The 18172-nt window shown below is 46.6% G+C and overlaps 2 protein-coding genes and 1 long non-coding RNA gene across 14 annotated transcripts in view; 2 read left to right on the top strand and 1 right to left on the bottom strand.

The window, feature by feature from the left end:
- Nucleotides 1-18172, top strand: part of LOC127054120 (RNA-binding protein 4B-like) — a 92205-nt gene that overhangs the window by 26648 nt on the left and 47385 nt on the right. Inside the window, exon 3 of one of the 6 annotated variants that reach the window (XM_050959868.1) lies at nt 8169-8909. The exons of the other annotated variants lie outside the window; for them this stretch is intronic. Within the exon in view, the coding sequence (XP_050815825.1) occupies nt 8169-8230 (62 nt within the window). The 3' untranslated portion in view covers nt 8231-8909. Of the gene's footprint in view, nt 1-8168; nt 8910-18172 lie in introns of those variants that run through there. 6 annotated transcript variants of the gene reach the window in all.
- On the bottom strand, nt 409-18111 carry RBM14 (RNA binding motif protein 14). 7 transcript variants are annotated; one of them, XM_050959843.1, is made up of 3 exons: nt 17042-18004; nt 5006-6620; nt 409-3859 (listed from the first exon to the last, which is right to left on the bottom strand). In XM_050959843.1, the coding sequence occupies exons 1-3, from the start codon at nt 17385-17387 to the stop codon at nt 3652-3654; spliced, it is 2169 nt and encodes a 722-aa protein (XP_050815800.1). In that variant the 5' UTR covers nt 17388-18004; the 3' UTR covers nt 409-3651. The 7 variants fall into 7 exon arrangements, with proteins under 7 accessions (XP_050815800.1, XP_050815801.1, XP_050815803.1 ...); XM_050959844.1 differs by lacking the exon at nt 17042-18004 and adding an exon at nt 16437-17002; XM_050959846.1 differs by lacking the exon at nt 17042-18004 and adding an exon at nt 14247-14263.
- Nucleotides 12476-15389, top strand: LOC127054124 (uncharacterized). Its single transcript, XR_007775189.1, has 2 exons — nt 12476-12928; nt 13676-15389. It is a non-coding gene; the product is annotated as an uncharacterized LOC127054124 (long non-coding RNA).

Genomic DNA, 18172 nt, shown 5'->3' with positions numbered 1-18172 from the left:
TCTAGGTCAAAGGATGAATTCTTCTGTTGATCTTGCTACCACTTCTCAGGGCGGTGGATTAACTACAGCACCAGATTACCTCTTGTTGATTTAATGAGTGTCTACATTGAGGCGCTACAGTGGCACAGCTGTGCTGTTGTAGCACTTTAAATGTAGACAGTCTGTGGAACTCAGGCTAATTGGTAAAAGATAGTAGTATTTTTTCCACACTCTCCAGTCTGAATTTGTCACCTTAATTTTCACATCCAGCCTCTTGCCAATCCCCCCGCCCCAATCATTTAATAGAATTAAAATTTAACCCACCCATCCCACCCCCCAAAAAACTAGGATTAGAACACAAGATAGTTTTTTAAAATAAAATGAGCTTCTACTGAATTTCACAATTCAAAGGCAAACAGAAGAATACAAAAAGAACATTCTAGACATTTTAATAAACATGAGCAATGAAAAAACCCTCAAACTTTGGCATATAAGATCAAAAGTCAACCATGTGTTACTAGTTACATAAAAACACAAAAATCAGTTACAATCAGTACAAAGCTACTTACTCATATAGTAAGTGATTATAAAACTGTTGAGAAAGATTTTTGGCTTGATAAAAAAGCATTTAAACACAAGTTGAGTGAGATTCAGAACAGAGGTATGTACATAACCTAACTAAATTCTGCCCAAAGGACAGACACCATTTTCTACATGCATGAGTGACAAAGCTGAATTACCTAAAGTTAAAAAAATTCTTCTAATCTAGAACATGTTTAACTTAAATTTCCACATCCAACCCAGACGTTCAACAGCTACACAACAGCAAGTGTACTAGGGACTGGATATTTGAGATGGAGCAGAGAATGTTACCTAAAAACTAAAAAAATTGCAAAAAGTTCACACCCACAGCTATATTTTCAATTCCAATAACTACAGAATTTCAAAATTTTCTAAGTACAAAATCATTGAACCATAATCTAAGTTTCCAACTGAAACTGTTTTCCTACTCAAGTTTAATCATTTACCTGTCTGCATTTATTTTTAAGTGCATTTTAAGAAGTTAAACAGGTTCACTCAACATATTGGAAGGCTAAATATTTGTGGATATAGTAAGTGAAGCAAAATCTAAACAACCACCCAATAGGCAAGGCAACTGCATACCACATCAATTTCAAAATCAGATATAAATGACAAACGTACAAAAATATGTATCTTCTAGAAAAAAGTTGAGATAGCTCCTGCATTTGTCAATTTGGAGAGAGAATCTCAGTCTGGTGAGATGGCTACACCTCATGGACTACACAAAGGAAGCTTGATGAGAAGTCACATTATCAGTCCTCTTGGTTTAGGACGGGACTGAGTAGATACAAAGGTAAACTATTCACTACCACCAGGGCCGGCTTCAGGAACCAGCTAAAGAAGCAGGTGCTTGGGGTGGCCAATACCAAGGGGTGGCACTCTGGCCGCTATTAGGGCAACACATTCAGGTCTTCAGCAGCAGCGCGATTGCATTGTCGCAGCTCCCCCCCCCCGGTTAGGGCGGCAGAAAACCTGGAGCCGGCCCTGACTACCACGCAGGAGACACCTATAGCGGGAAAGAAGCCCTCACCAATAGAGAACACAATCTAGAGTAAGAATTAAAATGCCTCGCATCCTAAAGGAGGAAATTAATGAGTCATCGCTTTGGCTGGCCTGTGACGAAGATGTCCATCAAAATCACTCCACTTCAAAGAGCTCCTAGAAAGAGCAGCAACATTATTGCTACTAATAAAAAAACCCACTGGTGTCGCCATCACGAGGGAGCGAGCAGGTTCTACCTCAGTAGATGACGATGTTATGTGGTAGGTGCAGCCAGATGGAACATCAGGAAGAGTCCAGGAAGCAAGCTGGGATTTTGAATATCCTTAATCCTTGCAGATGTAACATGCCCTAAAGTCCAGCATGCCACAACCATTCTTGTCCGATCTTTTCTAACATCAAATCCACTCCCACCCCAATCCACTTGAAAGTGGGTCTCCTCCTTGATCCTTGCCCTCACAGTTCACCTCTTCTCCCCTCTTTTGCTAACCTCACCTCGGATTCCACGCTAGTCTTCATGCAGAGACACATCCTTTTCCTGTTCCCCATTTTCAGTCCTTCAGAAATCATTCCTTTAGTCTGCCCTTAAACATGTAGACCACTTGCTTCTTCCTAGCTACTCTGCCTTACTTAGAAGTTTCAGAACATTCTCTCAAGGCAAGACATTTCCTTAGCCCTTGTCCTTTCCTTCTCTATGCCTGTCCTTTATCAGTTTCAGGCTCCATGTTGATCTAATTTATGCTGTAACAAATTCAGGGCAGGGACTGGAAGTTCAATTCTGGCATCATGTAGATGGCGAACACCTAATACCTTTAAATTGCAGGTTTAAATGCCCAGAAGAGCTGATGGAGAGCTCCACGCTGCAGAGGTAGATGAATCTGGTACCAAGCAGTCTCCTGGGGAGAGGTACTTTGGAATGGGAATTAAGATGAGATAGGTGACCCACTTTAGGAAATGAAGTCACCCACTGCTCTTCTCCCAAGCACATTTTCTGTTTAAACTATAAGCTCCCCGGGACCTCCGACATGTCTGTTAAGGGGTACACCTATGATCCAACAATAAAACTTACAGCACATCTTAAGAACAGAGATCTGGCCTGCTCTCAGACAATACTCCAGCGCTCTTTACTGTTGTGCACCAGTTGGCTATCACATTTCTTCCCTAGATCTGGCTGCCTTGCAGTGGTGCTGTATGTATGCACTCATTAAAGTCCTTTGATTTACCTTTAGGACAAAAGGAAGAACATGGGACATTACCCCTGAAACCAATTAAACTGAAAGAAAAAATACACCAGACAACTTTCTAAACTGTAAATAGCCCACATTTTATTTACAGTCAATACAAAAACTAACTCATTTCAGATGTATAGATTCGAACATCACATCTACTGCAAACTTAACACCGGTGTAAAAAGAAAAAGGATTTTCATGTTACATAAAAGAGCATATGCTCTTCTATTCAGAGAAAGCAATTGCTCGGGTTATAAAAACAATACTGAGCAACAGTCATTGTGAATTGCATTTATTAGGAATCCTGCAGGAGCAGCTTATGTCTTATTAATGGAGACATTAGCATCAGGAGTCGCAAACAAAAACCGATTCCAGATATGCTATGGCATTCTTAGCCCTACTGGAGCACGAAGGAACTCGAGTCTTCGACTTTCAAAGACACAGTGTGCAGCAGTCGTCTACATCGTTCCTGGGGTTGCAGCACAGGTTCTTCTTGAGATAATAAATTCAGATCATTCTAAAAACGCAACAAAAAAGGCAGCTGAAAATAAAATCCCCCAAAGTAAAGACCAGGAGAATGCTATTTGTGTTGGATGTAGTAGCATGTCTCAGAGACGCCTCATACTATCGCCTCAAATAATTCTTTAATCAAGTGACATGAAGGAACAGAGCCAAAACGGCAGGCTGTAATGACACCTGAGATAGCATGGGAGGGAAGGAAATTTAGTAACTCAGAATCTGCAGAGAACTGAATGAGGAAGCCAGCCTAGTAAAGACGCAGATTGGCTTTATGCTAAGAAAGCGTGTTGGGAACATGTAATCAATGATACTGCCCCCATCTGGAACAGGAACCCCAACCCCACTACAGGCGGCGCTGGTAATTAGAATGTAGCCGAGCAGTATGCATATAATCGCCATAGGCACCCGAATAACGGGCATAGTCGGAATGCGCTTCTGGAAGACGGCGATAATCCAGCGGGGACTTTGTCGGCGAATGACGGTACACAAGTGGCGAGTCTGCTAAACGACGGTAATCTGAGAGGTCAGATAAACGGCGGTCAGAACTGTACCTGGTCAAGAAAAGAGACATTTAATGAATAAAACAAAAGGGTCTGTGATAATGGCCTAACAGCGCCCTGGTTAAGCAATATATATTGGGGAGACCCTAATGAGAGATCAGAATCTCTCCAGAGAAGACAGTACCCGCAGAGCAACACTATTAGTACACGTCTCACTAAGGCAAACCAGAGGAACTTGTGAGTTAATTAGTTCTTTTCAGAACAGTTCCTTAGCTGTCTTTTACCTCCTTCAGTGGATACCTCAAATATACATGTTAAATTTCCCCCAACTCTTAGGCAAGTAAATAGCACATGAGAAAGCAAGAGCTGGATACGCCTGCCATTTCTCTTAACAAATGCAGCCCATTTACTTATTAAGCACTGAAAATAGGGAGGACTGGTCTGATGACTTATGGGGTTGAGGACACTGGTTAAAATCCAATCCAGGTCAGTAACGGTGGTCTCAGTCCAGTTTCTAGAGAGCAGGCACCTACAACACGGCACCACCACAACTGACAGTAGTTTGAGTCTTTCATTCGCAGTCTAAGTAGAGGTGCCAACTTGTGAGAGAAACTGAACTCCCCATCTTAGCCCTAAGAGTTGTAGTTCCAAGTGAGGGATAAGGCACACTGTCTGTGGTAGAGTGCAAGAAATCTGCAATGCCATTGTCTGGGGTATACATGCCCTAGGTAGAAGAAATTTCCAGGCCCCAGGGCTGCCAATCTTGCAACTTTCACACAAAACTGTAAGAAAACACTAAATAAATATCCAGTAGAATCTGCAGACCAGTAAGAGGGGTGCGCCAGCATATTATCCCACCCTTCACCCTAGCCAGATGCACCAGAAGCAAAGAAATTGTAAGGGGGTAGACTAGGTAAGGATCTGTATTACTGCCAGAGTGGGAAGCCATTTTGTCATTTTAATAATGCATCGAGTTTCACCTCCCACCCTGTCAATGCTTCCAGAACAGTAAGTTAGTGTAATGTATTAGCAGGGGAATTTCCACCTTTTGGTGAAGCAGAACCAAGTTTATAAAGGCGAAGACCAACAGACTTGTATTGAGTCTGACTGCCTCTAGTCCCTTGGACAGCACATCGAGATCCTTGGATGAGAGGCTCTATTTATGTGCAAAGTATTATCACTGGCTTAGCAGCATACCTTTTAGCCAAAGCAGATGATTTTTTGAAAGGATCATCATAGCCAGCACTCCGTGGAGGAGACAGACGGGTGCGTTCATATGGTGGTGCGATGGCGGCAGCAACAGCAGCAGACTGAGACAGTCCCAAATACGGGGTTGCTTGTTGTCCAAGCTGGGTTGGCCCATCATAGGCAGTCACAGACTGAGCTCTGAAAGTGACTGCCAAGGGAACGGAGGAGGGCTGCTGTGCTGTATATGAAGCTGACATTGAGTTTGAAGACTGTGTTCTATAGGGTGTAGTCAGTGGAGCAGAGACCTGTGATTTGTAGGAAGCTGCTGCAGACTGATTGCTATAAGATGCAGCCAGAGTGGATGCAGGCTGGGCGCCATAGGTTGCTGAGAGCACAGCTGTAGGCTGGGCACCATACGAGGCTGAATGGCCGGCCACAGGCTGGGCGCCATACGAGGCTGAATGACCGGCCACAGGCTGGGCGCCATACGAGGCTGCGAGAGCAGTTGCAGGCTGGGCGCCATACGAGGCTGAATGGCCAGCCACAGGCTGAGCACCATATGAGGCTGAGAGTGTAGCTGCAGGCTGGGCTCCATAAGAAGTGGAGTGGCTGTCCACAGGCTGGGCTCCATAAGAAGCCAAGTGGCTGGCTGCAGGCTGGGCTCCATAGGCGGCTGCATGCGTGGCCACAGGCTGTGCTCCATAAGTGGCTGTGTGACCAGTCGCAGGCTGAGCTGCATAGGCAGCGGCTGCATGTGTGGCTGTTGGCTGAGCTCCATAGGACGCTGAGTAACCAGCCACAGGCTGAGTACCATAAGAGGCTGTATGCGAGGCTGAAGGCTGAGCTCCATAGGATGATGCTAGTGTTGCTGTGGACTGGACCCCATAAGAGGCTAACTGGGAAGCTGCAGCCTGGGTGTTGTAAGCAGCAGCCTGGGCGCTGTAGGAATTCAGTGATGAGGCTGCAGGCTGGGTATTAGAAGCTCCTAGTGAAACAGAGGACTGGGTTCTGTAAGTATTTCCAAGTGAGGTTGAGGGCTGGGCCCTGTAAGATGCTGCCTGTCCCGTTGTTGGCTGGGGTCTGTAAGACATTCCGAGAGATGCAGAGGGCTGGGCTCTGTAGGTTGCACCCAGTGAGGTTGATGGCTGAGCTCTGTAGGATGCTGGTTGTGCTGTCATGGGTAGCGACACAGTGGCAAAGCCAATTCTTGTTGGTGATCGTCGAATTGGGCTTCTGTCCCTTCCAAAATATGAGGGGGATGCTTGTCTTGTCTGAGTGTCAAAGGAGTTGTATTTGCTGGAAGGGTTGGTGCCACCAAAGCGCTGCTGATAATCATAGAGAGAGGATGCAGCGTATCCTGCAGAGACTGATGGATATGTAGAGTCTGTAGGCCTAAGCTGCTCGTAACCGTCGATCTTGGGTTGATATTTCTCTCTAAAGTCCACACTTGCTCTCTTGCTCTTGTCAGTATTGGTGCCTGCCTGGGCATTTTGTCCTGCCCCCTTTTTCTGAACATTAGTAGAGAGTTCCACATTGACTCTTCTTCCTTTCACTTCCTTTCCGTTAAGATTTTCGATGGCAACTTTTGCATCTGCTTCTTTCTCCATGTGAACAAATGCATAGTCTGATAAAGTAGACAGAGGGTTATCAGTGAAGAAGACAAGACATTTTATTACAGGATCGAACACTTAACAGATGCACGCATCTCTCTGCTATTACTTAAATGCAGTTTGAGTATAGAGTCTGTATTGTAGCCTTCCCAATAAACTGCGGGCTAGCAACTAAATTACCCCAATTTATCATAGCTGCTACATTATGAAAACTGCAGTCTATTCTAAAAAAATGTAGAAAAAAACCCACCAGTATCTAATAATGGCACAGAAAGAAATCCATGTGCTCAGTAGGTTTCTTTACAAATACCTTCAAATAGTTCCCAAAATCTTAAGTTCTGCAATATTGTCTCATTCAGTCCTGAACACGCTGAGCCAAATTGAAGTTTATGGAGTCACACAAGAGTTGAATTTGGTTCATTCTGTACCATTAAGGAACATGTAACCAATACAGTTTTCTTGAAATTTCAGGAAGAAAACTATCACTAGCCAAACTAGAGATTCTTCCAGCAGCTCATGCTAATCTTGCAAAAACATCCAAACTAATCTACTTTGTAACCCGCTAGTCTGTTGAAGGTATTACACTGCAGAATACAAACTTAAACAGGGTTAAGAGGACTGTATTTAATATCTATGAAAGGATCTTTAATAAAATATATTTAGTCAGTGGAGTGAACAATCAATTTAAATATAGGTGACAATCAAGTATGTCTGAACATCTAGAACCGAGACTGGGCGCCTTTTATATTTTAAAAAGCCAAAAAAGTAGCAGCCACTTGACTATTCTGACTTTAATAATCCTGAAACTTAGTATGGGGTAAGCTTTACAATTACATTGAAAAATTTAGTATTTCAGAAGGATTTACCTCTAGTTTCTCAACTTATTTTTTATTTTAAAAAGGCACATTTTCTGCACTGCATCATACTAGAAAACCAAATCCACTGACATTTTCACTTGCAGTACAGGGAGGAGTTATTTTAAAGTCTACATACATTAATAATTTGGTATCATCACCTCTCACTTACAGAAACAGTATGGTTACCCTTAGTTTTTTCTAAAATAATAATAAATAAAATAGTCTGTGGCAGGACCTCAGGTTGAATATAATAGCTACAGACTCTCTCAGGATTATGCAAGACCCGACCTACACAAATTCACACTTATGGAAAAAGTTCCATAAAACAGAAATAGGATTTTCGAGTTGTGTAATTTTTTGCATAACGTATGGGTATACATTTCCGACTTGTGTAACTCAAATTGTGTGTCAGGCTTTCTGGAACAGAACGATTGGGTAAGTCGGGGGGGTGTCTGTATAGCAAATTCAAAGCTACAGAGGCTCAGATAACTATCTTACACACCGAAATCTAGACCGATATCTTCTTATAAGCATAATTCCAATCTATACCAGCAAAACACTTTAAGTGACATTTATGACACCTCAGGAGCTAGGGAATGTTCCAACACCAGTAATTCTAAAACAGTTTAGAAAAAATACACTTACAAGAAACTAGAATTTTACTGAACACAAAGCAAATACCTAATCTAATATTTCATAATTTAGATCCCTGTATTCTAGAGGACATAGAGCCAACCCCTACACGCAGAGGACACCGTGCGAATTAATGGCTCACGGGATGAAAATCAGCCCACACAAACCCCATTGCTCAACTTCCCTGCTACAATCCAGAATCCAGGCTGTGCTATTCCTCCACTCCTATATTGAGGGCCGTGACAAGTCATTTCAATTTACTTGCCTCTGGAGAGTCTCCAGCCTTTTATAATGAACGAGGAGAAAGTAACTGGCTACTCATGGACTAGACATTCTCAGCAGGCTGAGCACAGCTCACAAGATCATTTATTTGGAGACTTTTCCAGTGTACTGAATCCCAGTATGCAAGGGCTGACTTGGGACCAGCAACATGGGAAGCAGCACTGTCCCTGGTGAGCACCCTCTCCAGGGGTTCTGTAGGCTTAGGAACTCATAAGTGCCATGGTAAGGATTCTTAGTGTTTAAACATGGCTTCTGCTGTCCTACTTCACAAATAGGCTGTCTTTCTCAACCAACAAAACAGAATGGAAATACCAAATTTAATCTGGAAATGAAGGAGTTGGAGCTATGCTGTACCCACAACCCCATCCCTCCTTCCCAAAGGCTCACTTGGCCCAATGGGTCCCTACCAGCAAGGCTGGCTTCCAGTGATCCAAACTGTTGTGCTAGAAAAACATCCGATTGTATAGACAAGCAATATCTGCAGTGTCGAAACACATCAGCTGCACCAATACCTCACAGGCTCTCTTAAAAGTACCCACAACCATCCTTCTGCTATTACCAGCAGGGCCAAATGAAACCTTGGGATTTCCCCTGAGTTCAGCAAGGCCTTATATACTTCAGGGAGTTGTGGAGCTCTTGTCTGCCCTTGTTATTGCCCTTCATGTTTGGTGAATGGTGAGAAGCTGGTATTTTTTGGACACCAGTCATGCTGCAGCTGATTTCTGCCTATAGAAGTAGGTGGTCCCAAGGACTCTGCACTAGAAAAGTAGTTTCAGCAATACTGTTATGGTGCAATCTTTCAGTAAGTGGGCATAACAATCTGTTGTTCATGTGTGATGGTCAGGTCTATGAAAACAGATTCACAGATTAAATTTGTAGATTTTAAGGCCAGAAGGGACCATTATAATCATACTAACAGGAAGAGTCTAATCAATTGAGATGAGCTGTCATCAGCAGGAGAAAAAAAACTTTTGAAGTGATAATTAATAATACATACTTCCACCTTTTCATGTTCTCTGTATGTATAAATATCTCCTGTCTGTGTGTTCCATTCTATGCATCCAAAGAAGTGAGCTGTAGCTCACGAAAGCTCATGCTGAAATAAATTTGTTAGTCTCCAAGGTGCCACAAGTACTCCTGTTCTTTTTACAATTTCAACAGAGAGACTCCAACTGATGAAGAATTTCCCACATCCCTTGGTAATCTAGTCCAAATAGAGTAGTGCTATAGGAATCATGACTTGCTCAGACCTAGGCAGCTAAAAATATTGAAAAAAATCTCTCAAAGTCTCTTGAGAAGTCAGCAAACATCTTAACACACTTGAGTTGGCTGTGCAGATTACACCATACTGGACTTTTATCAACCACCTGCAAGTGAAAATAAGGGCATTAAAGCAATTCAGGTGAATCACTCAGAATTCACTTTCTCCAGTAATTACAGAAGAGCCTTCACCACTATTTATGGTTTGGTTCTTTCATTCTCTTCCTGAATTAAAACAGACCCCAAAGCTCAGTACTTTCTGAGCACATTAGAACCCTGGAGAAAGGGCTCCCTATTGCCCAATGAACAAAGCATATGGAAGCATCTGTGCTGGTCAGTTCCTATATGGTGAACATTTGGCATGTGGCATAAATTATATAAATTGCATGACAGAAGGCAGGCTGAATACTCTTGAATTGGTCAGGTCAAGTGATGACTGGTAGAGGAAAAAGCAGCAACATTGCTATACAACCTTTGAGGATAAGACACTCAGCAACAGTATTAGCAAATCAGTACGAAAATGCAGAGGGCCATAGCGAAGGGTTCTCATGCTAAATGGGGGACTTGGGCTCAGGCCTGAGCCCAAAACATCAAGCCCTAGGCCAAAGCTTTGGGCAGAAGGGCTGGCAAGATCCTTTGAAGGGAAAAACCGCAGCTGCAAAACCAAAATTGAGATCTTTCTCCATCCTCAAATCAGGCTGTGGAAGGCATGGCACAGGGAAGGGATTGTTATTTACGGTGAAGAAAAAGTTAATAGGCCATGCCTCCAGTGGCACTAGTACACACAGGTTCTGTTGGTTACAGTTAATCAGATCACAATCAACGGCGAGTCTAGGTCACTCAAATCTAGCCCATATAACAGGTGACACTTGGCAGTTTTTTCTTGGGACCATGTGTAAGAGGCCTTATTTACCTCAATAGAAAGGGGAAATAATTATGCAATTAGAGATGCTATTGTTCCACACCACAAACTCTGAAATGAGTCCATGGCACACTCAGGCACTGCAAAGCTGAGCTGGGCCCCGAGGAGAGAATGGTAGCCCAACTGCAGCAACAGGCAGCACACAGTATGGGGAGAGCATGTTGTATTTAATATTAGGTCCAGGAAATGCCGCCTTTCATTCCGTGCCCTGGATGAAGAACTTTATAACATTCAGAAGAAACACACAGCTCATGTGCAGACAGGACTCTGAGTACACTGGGCTCATTTGGTTGAGCCAGGAAGCTGGGAAGTCTGCCACACAATATTTGAATATAGCGGATGAAAAGCTAGGGGTATTTGCTGTGGGAGAGGGGGCCCTTTTTAGCCATAATATTTGGATTAGGAAAATTATTTTCTCCCAAAACACCATGCTGAAAGCGAGAGAAAGTTAACCCCCTGTGAGAAAGGGCAAGGGGTCGACCAAGATTAAGGGATATTTCCTGTGCCATGAAGTGTACCTTTAGAGGAAAGGGAGGCTGCATGGAGCTCTTTGCAAATAGACAAACAAAAAGGCAGTAAAAAAGTGATAAAAGAAAATAATATAGCACCAAAAGAGAAAGATAGCTAAAAGGAAATAAGAGGAAAGGGGGAAGAGACAGCACTAACACAGAAAGCTACTGCTATTCCCCCTGCTAGGTAGGCTCTGGGGATGGAACTGCTCCCAAGCCCTTGAGGCAAGGAAGCCTGTTACCTTTCATTACCCTGGATTATGGGCTTTGGCCAGCTCTTCAAAGTTGTGCAGTCCCCTAGAAGTTCTGGGATGATACAGGTGTATATGGGCTCCAACCGAACTGTAGCTGATAGGCTGTTATGGTATTGTTTTTAACAACATCTGCATGGGCACAGAGGCTTGGCCTGGAAGGGGTATTTACACTAGTAAAGGAGAAAAGGTTACACATGTTGCATTTGGTGGCAGGTTCATATCACTCGAAACAGCTCTGCAGATGCAACAGAAAGGAATACCAACCCCTGCTCCATGACTGTGTCCTAGAGAGCAGAGAAATTACCTCTGATTATACAAGTAATTAGAGGAATGAGGCATTCAAAGGTGACATGAAGCTGAAAAGAGTGCCAAATTGGTTACTGGCCCTGAGATACCATAGCTAATGCATCTCACTCAATGTACAGCTCCTACATAAGGGAAAGGGGTGGTGGTAGTATGTCCATTAAATGTTCCCCTATAAGTATCACACATGACGGCGGCTCCGGGACATTAGAAAATGGCGCAGGATATAAAAGGGAATTTTTATGCAGGAGAGAAGTAGGGTGGTTGGCTTCAACAGTACCTCACTCAGTCACTGGCCCATATCACTGGTATTCCAGGACAAGTAGAGAGGTGTTGGCAACTCTGAAATGATGTATTTGACAATAGGCTCATGAACTGCCTGATGGTTCAGGGTGCACGTATGAGAATTTATCCACCTTTGAGGACACTATCTAAGGCTTAGAGAAATGTACCTGACAGGTACTAACTCTACATCTAAGTCTAATAGCTAGAGATAAATGCCTGTGCTACCATAATATTTCAATAGAAAGCAACGGTAATTGTTTGTGTTATGTTTAGCTCCAGAACTTAAATCATCATTTTATGTAATAATTGCGTTACTGGAGCTGATGGAGCAGCTGATAATTTAAGATATATTGTTCAATGAATTTCAGCAGCATTCATCAGATAGTAGTCAAACAGTTGACTATAATGATTATAAAGTCTGCCAAATTCCAGTGAAGCTAGAACAATAATTGTGAATCCTATTCACTCATCTCTCCTGCTTTATTAGACCTTCTCTCTTGCCCTGCAACCTAAATCCTCAGACTATATTTGTCTTGTCCAATTTACCCCATTAATCTCTCCTGCCTATACACTCCCACGTTCACTTGAAAATGTTACCAGACTTCAAAGAGCCAGAGGATGAAACATATTGGTCAGACTGATATAAAAGGAAGCTGCTGGGGTTCTTTCCACTGTCTCTTGAACTCTGCCTGATGGCTCCACCATCCAAAATATGACCCCATATTTCCTCTTCTGGTTGCTATCCTTCCTCTATCCATGTCTACCTCTGATTCTCCTGGCAGTGACCAGGTTGTATGAGATCTCTGCTCCTTTACTCTTCCCCTCAACCTTCTGGCTGCTGCAATGGTTGTTCCCTATTTCTGCATTCTTCTCCCCTTGGAAGAGCACCTCCACTCACCTGCAAAGACCACACTGTCACAGAGAAGGACTGGGAGAATGTTAGATGCTGTTGACACCTTTGATGTCACACTTCATCACCCGCCTGTACCAACTGAAGAGACCTCACATCTCCAGCAGGTATAGGGGTTGAATTGAGAGGGGGCCGTGCTCCTTGAAGGGCTGAGGTGGGATGGGGTGGTGAATACCTTTGTCAGTGTACTCTTCCATGCATCCATACTCCTGGAAGAGGCCTCACACAGCTCCTTGCTGTGGCAGAAGAATATGGATTAAGTAAGTAGCTGCCCCAGGAAGTTTAGAGTGGATGTTTACCCACCTGCTGGTGGAAGAAAGTAAATGCTCCGTGAAAGGGGAGTTGGGAGCAGTCAGTACCTTTGCTGATGTTGCACTCTGCCACAATACCTGGAACAACCCCTTCATCTCTGGTGTATGTATGGGGGGCACGGGGTTATGGGGAGTATCTGCCCCATGGAGAGTGAGGATTGATGCAGTCGGCACCTTTTAGGTCACATTATGGACTCATACTGCCAAAAGAACTCCAGTAACTCCCTGCTGGTGCAAAGACAGGGAATTTGGGAGGCATTGTTTGCTTCATGAAGGATTAGAAGGGGTGTCTGCCCCCAGATAGGGGGCAATTTCTATACCTCAGGCCCAGGTTGCTGAAAAAGCCTCTGCCACTCCCCACTACTGCAGGACAGAGAGATTGGGGGCAATACCTGCTCCATGAGAAGACTGGTACTTTTGATGTTATATGCTTTGCTAAAGAGGCCACACAGTCCCCCACTGCTGCCAGGAGGAGTTAGGGGTAGTATATGTCCCAAGAAAAATGTGGGGAATTGGTACCTATGGCAACATCTCACTTCACAGATGCATACTGCTGGATTGATATTGGTGGGGGTCTCCACCTCATGAGGATGTTGGCACTTCACTACAGGCCCATATTGCTGGGAAGAAAAGGAAAGACAGAGGGAGGAAGTGTCTGCCCATAATCAAGTGGTCAGTATCTTTAATGATGTGGCACTTCACCACAGGCTGAAATTGCTAGGGTGAAGGAAGATATTGGACTTAGTGGTGTGGGCCCTGCTCCATTGAGAGGATTGATATCTTCAGCTGTTACACTCTGACGTTCTATATCTTGATGGAGCGTCCTGTAACCCCCATATTCCTCATTTTGATATAACCGTGATCTTACATATAAAGCATGCCTTATAAGGTATCTGGGAAAGGTTATCTGCTGAAAGTCATTTCTCTATCCATATATGTATATTATTAATGTATATGAAGTTATGAGAATTGTGTTGTATGGTTGTCACTAAAACATGCTGTCAATTGGGGAATCAGTCAGATAATAGCTCCCCAGGGGCAACAGCAAGGCAAGTAACCAAACGTTACATCAACCACCATTGTCCAGCAAAGGAGCTATAATTCAATGATTCACCTGCATGAGGCCATACCAGGGGAATTGCTCAATCCTGGCTGGAGACAGCAATGCCCCCAGACATGCCTGGATTTGTGATCCACAAGCACATGGGACTGAGGGAATAAAACAGAACACAGTGGCCCCATGCTGGGCCTTTCTCCTTCACCCACCTACATTGCAAGCAACAAGGACACTCTGAAGACTCCAACTGAGGGGACTGACCCAGATTTCAAGTGTGAAATCTGTGTACTATGAACTCCAAATCCAGTGCAGTGAAAAAAACTGCTTAAATCTAGATTGGGGTCTCAAATATGCAGCCCACCAGGTTATTTTCTGTGGCCCATGAGCTCCTCGTGGCCCCTCCGCCCTCCCCCCAGCATTTACCTAGAGCTGCTCCAACCCGGCGGCCAGCAGCTCCCACTGGCTGCAGTTCCCCATTCCCTGTCAATGGGAGATGCTAGGGGCAGTGCCTGAAGCAACAGCAACACACACACCCCTGCTCCTCTTCTCCCCCACATTCCAACCACTTCCCGGAGCAGCACAGGGGCAGGGCAGGCAGGGAGACTGCCCTGACCCCAGTTTGCACCGGGTCAGAGCCCGCCCCCTCAAGCTCCTCCTGCAGTCGAACCCCCTGCCCTGAGCCCCCTGCCGCACCCTACACCCGACCCCCTCCCACACTCCAAAGCATTTCCCTGAGCCTCCTGCCACACCCCTCCTGCAGTTGAAACCCCTGCCCCGACCTCCTGCCGCACCCCAACGCACCTCCCTGAGCCCCTTGCCGCACCCTGACTCCCTGCCCTGAGCCCCCACCACACCTCCTGGGGGCAGGGAGAGGATTTTGGGGAAGGAGTTGGAATAGGGGCAGGGAAGGGGTGAAACAGGGACAGGGCCTCATGAAAGGGGTGGAGTGAGGGCGGGGCCAAGGGCAGTGGGGGGGGGGGTGGTCAGTAATGCAGCCCTCGAGCCAATGTACTATTCCTCAGGTGGCCCTTGTGGTCATTTGAGTTTGAGACCCCTGATCTAGATGTTACCCAGTCTAACAGGGTTGAGATTTTAGATTGCGTGCTTATATTTTATGTACTTTTGGTAATTAACTCTGACTTTGTGCGTAACACTCAGTCACTTAAAATCTTTTGTTGTCAATAAATTTGTTTTACTGTTTCTCTTTAGCAGTGAGTTTGTATGAAGCGTGTGGCAAATTTGCTCAGGTTTTGCAAAGGTTGATGTATATCCACTTTCCATTGATGAAGTGGTGAACCAATTAATAAATCTGCATTACTCATCTTGAGCAGTGTCTGGGATGCAAGGCTGGGAAGATTGGGTTAGTGCCTTTCCCTGCGTGATTCATGAGTGGCTCTGGGAGCATTCATGCAATCTAGGTGGGTGTGGGGCACCACATGCAGTTGTGCTGAATGATAACAGTGCTTGGAGGGGTTTACTGCTGGTCACTAGCAAGGTATTGTGAGAGACAGCCCAGGCTGGAGAGTTCAGGGGGCACAGCGGTCCCACAGTCCCAGGCTGCACTCCAGGGATCCCATCACACACTCCATCATGATTAGGGCTCCGTGTTTGGAGGAAGTCATGGATTCCGTAACTTTCTGCAGCACTCAGCCACTTAGACGGCCCCACAGCCAGCCGCTCGGTTGACGGTGCCAGGGCAGCAGGAGCAGCCACAGATTGGCAGCTCTCAGCATCAGTCCCAGGGTGCTGGAGCAGCCGCTGGCCCCCAGGGCTCCCTATCCCCAGTAGTTCCCCCCCTACAGCTGGTGCCACGGGCTTTCCCCCACACCTAAGATTCAGTCGGGGTATTAATGGTATAAATCATGATTTTTTTGTTTCTGTCAATGACTTTTACTAAAAATACCCATGATTAAATCGTAGCCTTAATCATGACTCATGGGCCCATACTGCTGGGGAAGGAGGTTGGCGAGAGGGGATTCCAGCCCCAGAGAGAGGTTGGTTGAAGGGATTCCTACCCCATAGGGGAAAAGAGAGTTGGTATCTTTGCCCCATCACATTCCATCTCAGGCCTATACTGAGGATGGAGAGTGCAGGAAACCACCTGACCACATCACACTCCACCATGGGTCTGTGAGGGAGGGGGGAAAATGAGCCCAGGGGTTGGTACCTTTTACCATGTTGCATTCCACCATGGGATAGTACCAAAATTGGGGTGGGGGGGGGCCTGGGGAACCCAGCAGAGGGAACCTTTCACCACGGGTCGGCACCAGGTGGCCATGGAACCTGGAGGTCAGTATTTTTCACACATCGCACTCCACCATGAGCCAGTACTGAGAGAGTAGAATCTCTAGGGACTGGGGGGAGGTGGGAAATCTCAGGGGTTGGTTCCTTTGACCACATTGCCTCACCTCAGGCTAGTACCAGGGGTGGGGGGCTTGAGGATCCTGGGGGTCACTAACTTTGACTACGTTGTACTCCACCACAGGCCGGTACCAGGGCTGGGTCAGAGAACCCAGGGGTCGGTACCTTTCACCGTGTCGCACTCCACTATGGGCTGGTAGCAGGAGTGTAAAGTCCCTGTCCCGGGAAGAGCGATATCCCAGGGGTCGGGCTCTGACCACGTCGCACTCCACTACCAGCCAGTACCATGGGTGGGAGGGGTCCATGTCGCACTCCTCCATGGGCAGGGAACCTTGGAGTCGCTCCTTTTGACCACGTTACACTCCACCATAAGCTGGTATCAGGGGTGGGGGGGCGGGGGTCCCTGTCCCGGGGTTGATACCTTTCACACCACACTCCACCACGGGCGGGTACCGGGGAGGGGGATGTTAGGGAGCCCGGGGGGTCGGTACCTTTCACCACGTCACACTCCACTACGGGCCCGTACTGCTGGAAGAGCGCCCGCAGCTCTCCACTGGTGCAGGCCGCCGAAACGTTACCCACGAAGATCTTGCAGGTGTTGGTGGGCCGCGGGCGGGACGGCTCCACCACGATGCGGCGGCCGTGCAGCTGGTGCCCGTTGAGCTGGGCGATGGCGCGGACAGCGGCCGCCTCATCCCGCAGGTGCACGAAAGCGAACTGCTTCATGAGGGCCACGCCGAGCACCGGGCCCACCGCGCCCGTGAACAGCTCGCCCAGCTCCTCGGCCGTGGCCTCCTCAGGCACGTTCCCCACGAACAGCTTCACTCCGGGACGCATGGCCGCAGCCGAGCTGGCACCGGGACGCTGACAAAATGGCGGCAGCACCTCAGACCTTCCGAACGCTCAGATGGGAAGGAAAGAGGAAAGCACCACCCAGTCGCCAACACGCCTGCGCAGCGCGCTAACTGCCACCACCTACAAGCAACTGCGCCTGCGAAGAGCGACACTCGGCTAATGCCGCGCCTGCGTGCTACTGTTCTTTTGCGCACTCCTGCCTCTCCATCCGCGCCTCGGTTCTTCTCCTAGCAACATCGTTGCGCCTGCGCACTGGAGGCCCAACCGCCTGTAACCTGTTTTACATCCGTCACAATCCGCGCCACCGGCCCTAGCGCGCCTGCGTATTTCCGGCGTGTCCCTTCCCTTGCGTAGTGACGAATACACCTACCCGGGCCTCCGGGCACATGCGCAGAGCCTGACCTTGCGTTGTTAACTGGCCAGTAAACAAAATGGTGCACCCGCTACGCACGTGATGAGTGCTCGGTCTCGCCCTCAGGCTAAGGCACCGTGATAGGCAGGCTCCGTCCACACCCAGTGACCCCACCATGTTCTTCTTCTGTCACAAGAACTACTCCATCCCCAACCCTCTCGCCCCAGCTGGGAGGGGGAGGGGGGTCTCCCTACTCTCCTGCTGGGGGATTAGGGAGCCCGTTTCCCGAATCCCCCACCTCCAGGGCACCTGCCACCCACCCCTGGATCCTATCCCAGAGAATTTATACAGCATCTTGCACAGTAGGCGTCAGGGAGAGGACTGGGCACCACCACAGTGCAGCTGATCACCTTGG

The sequence above is a fragment of the Gopherus flavomarginatus genome, chromosome 6, assembly GCF_025201925.1.
Source record: "Gopherus flavomarginatus isolate rGopFla2 chromosome 6, rGopFla2.mat.asm, whole genome shotgun sequence".
NCBI classification, from domain to species: Eukaryota; Metazoa; Chordata; order Testudines; family Testudinidae; genus Gopherus; species Gopherus flavomarginatus.
This window is presented reverse-complemented; position numbering and strand designations above follow the sequence as displayed.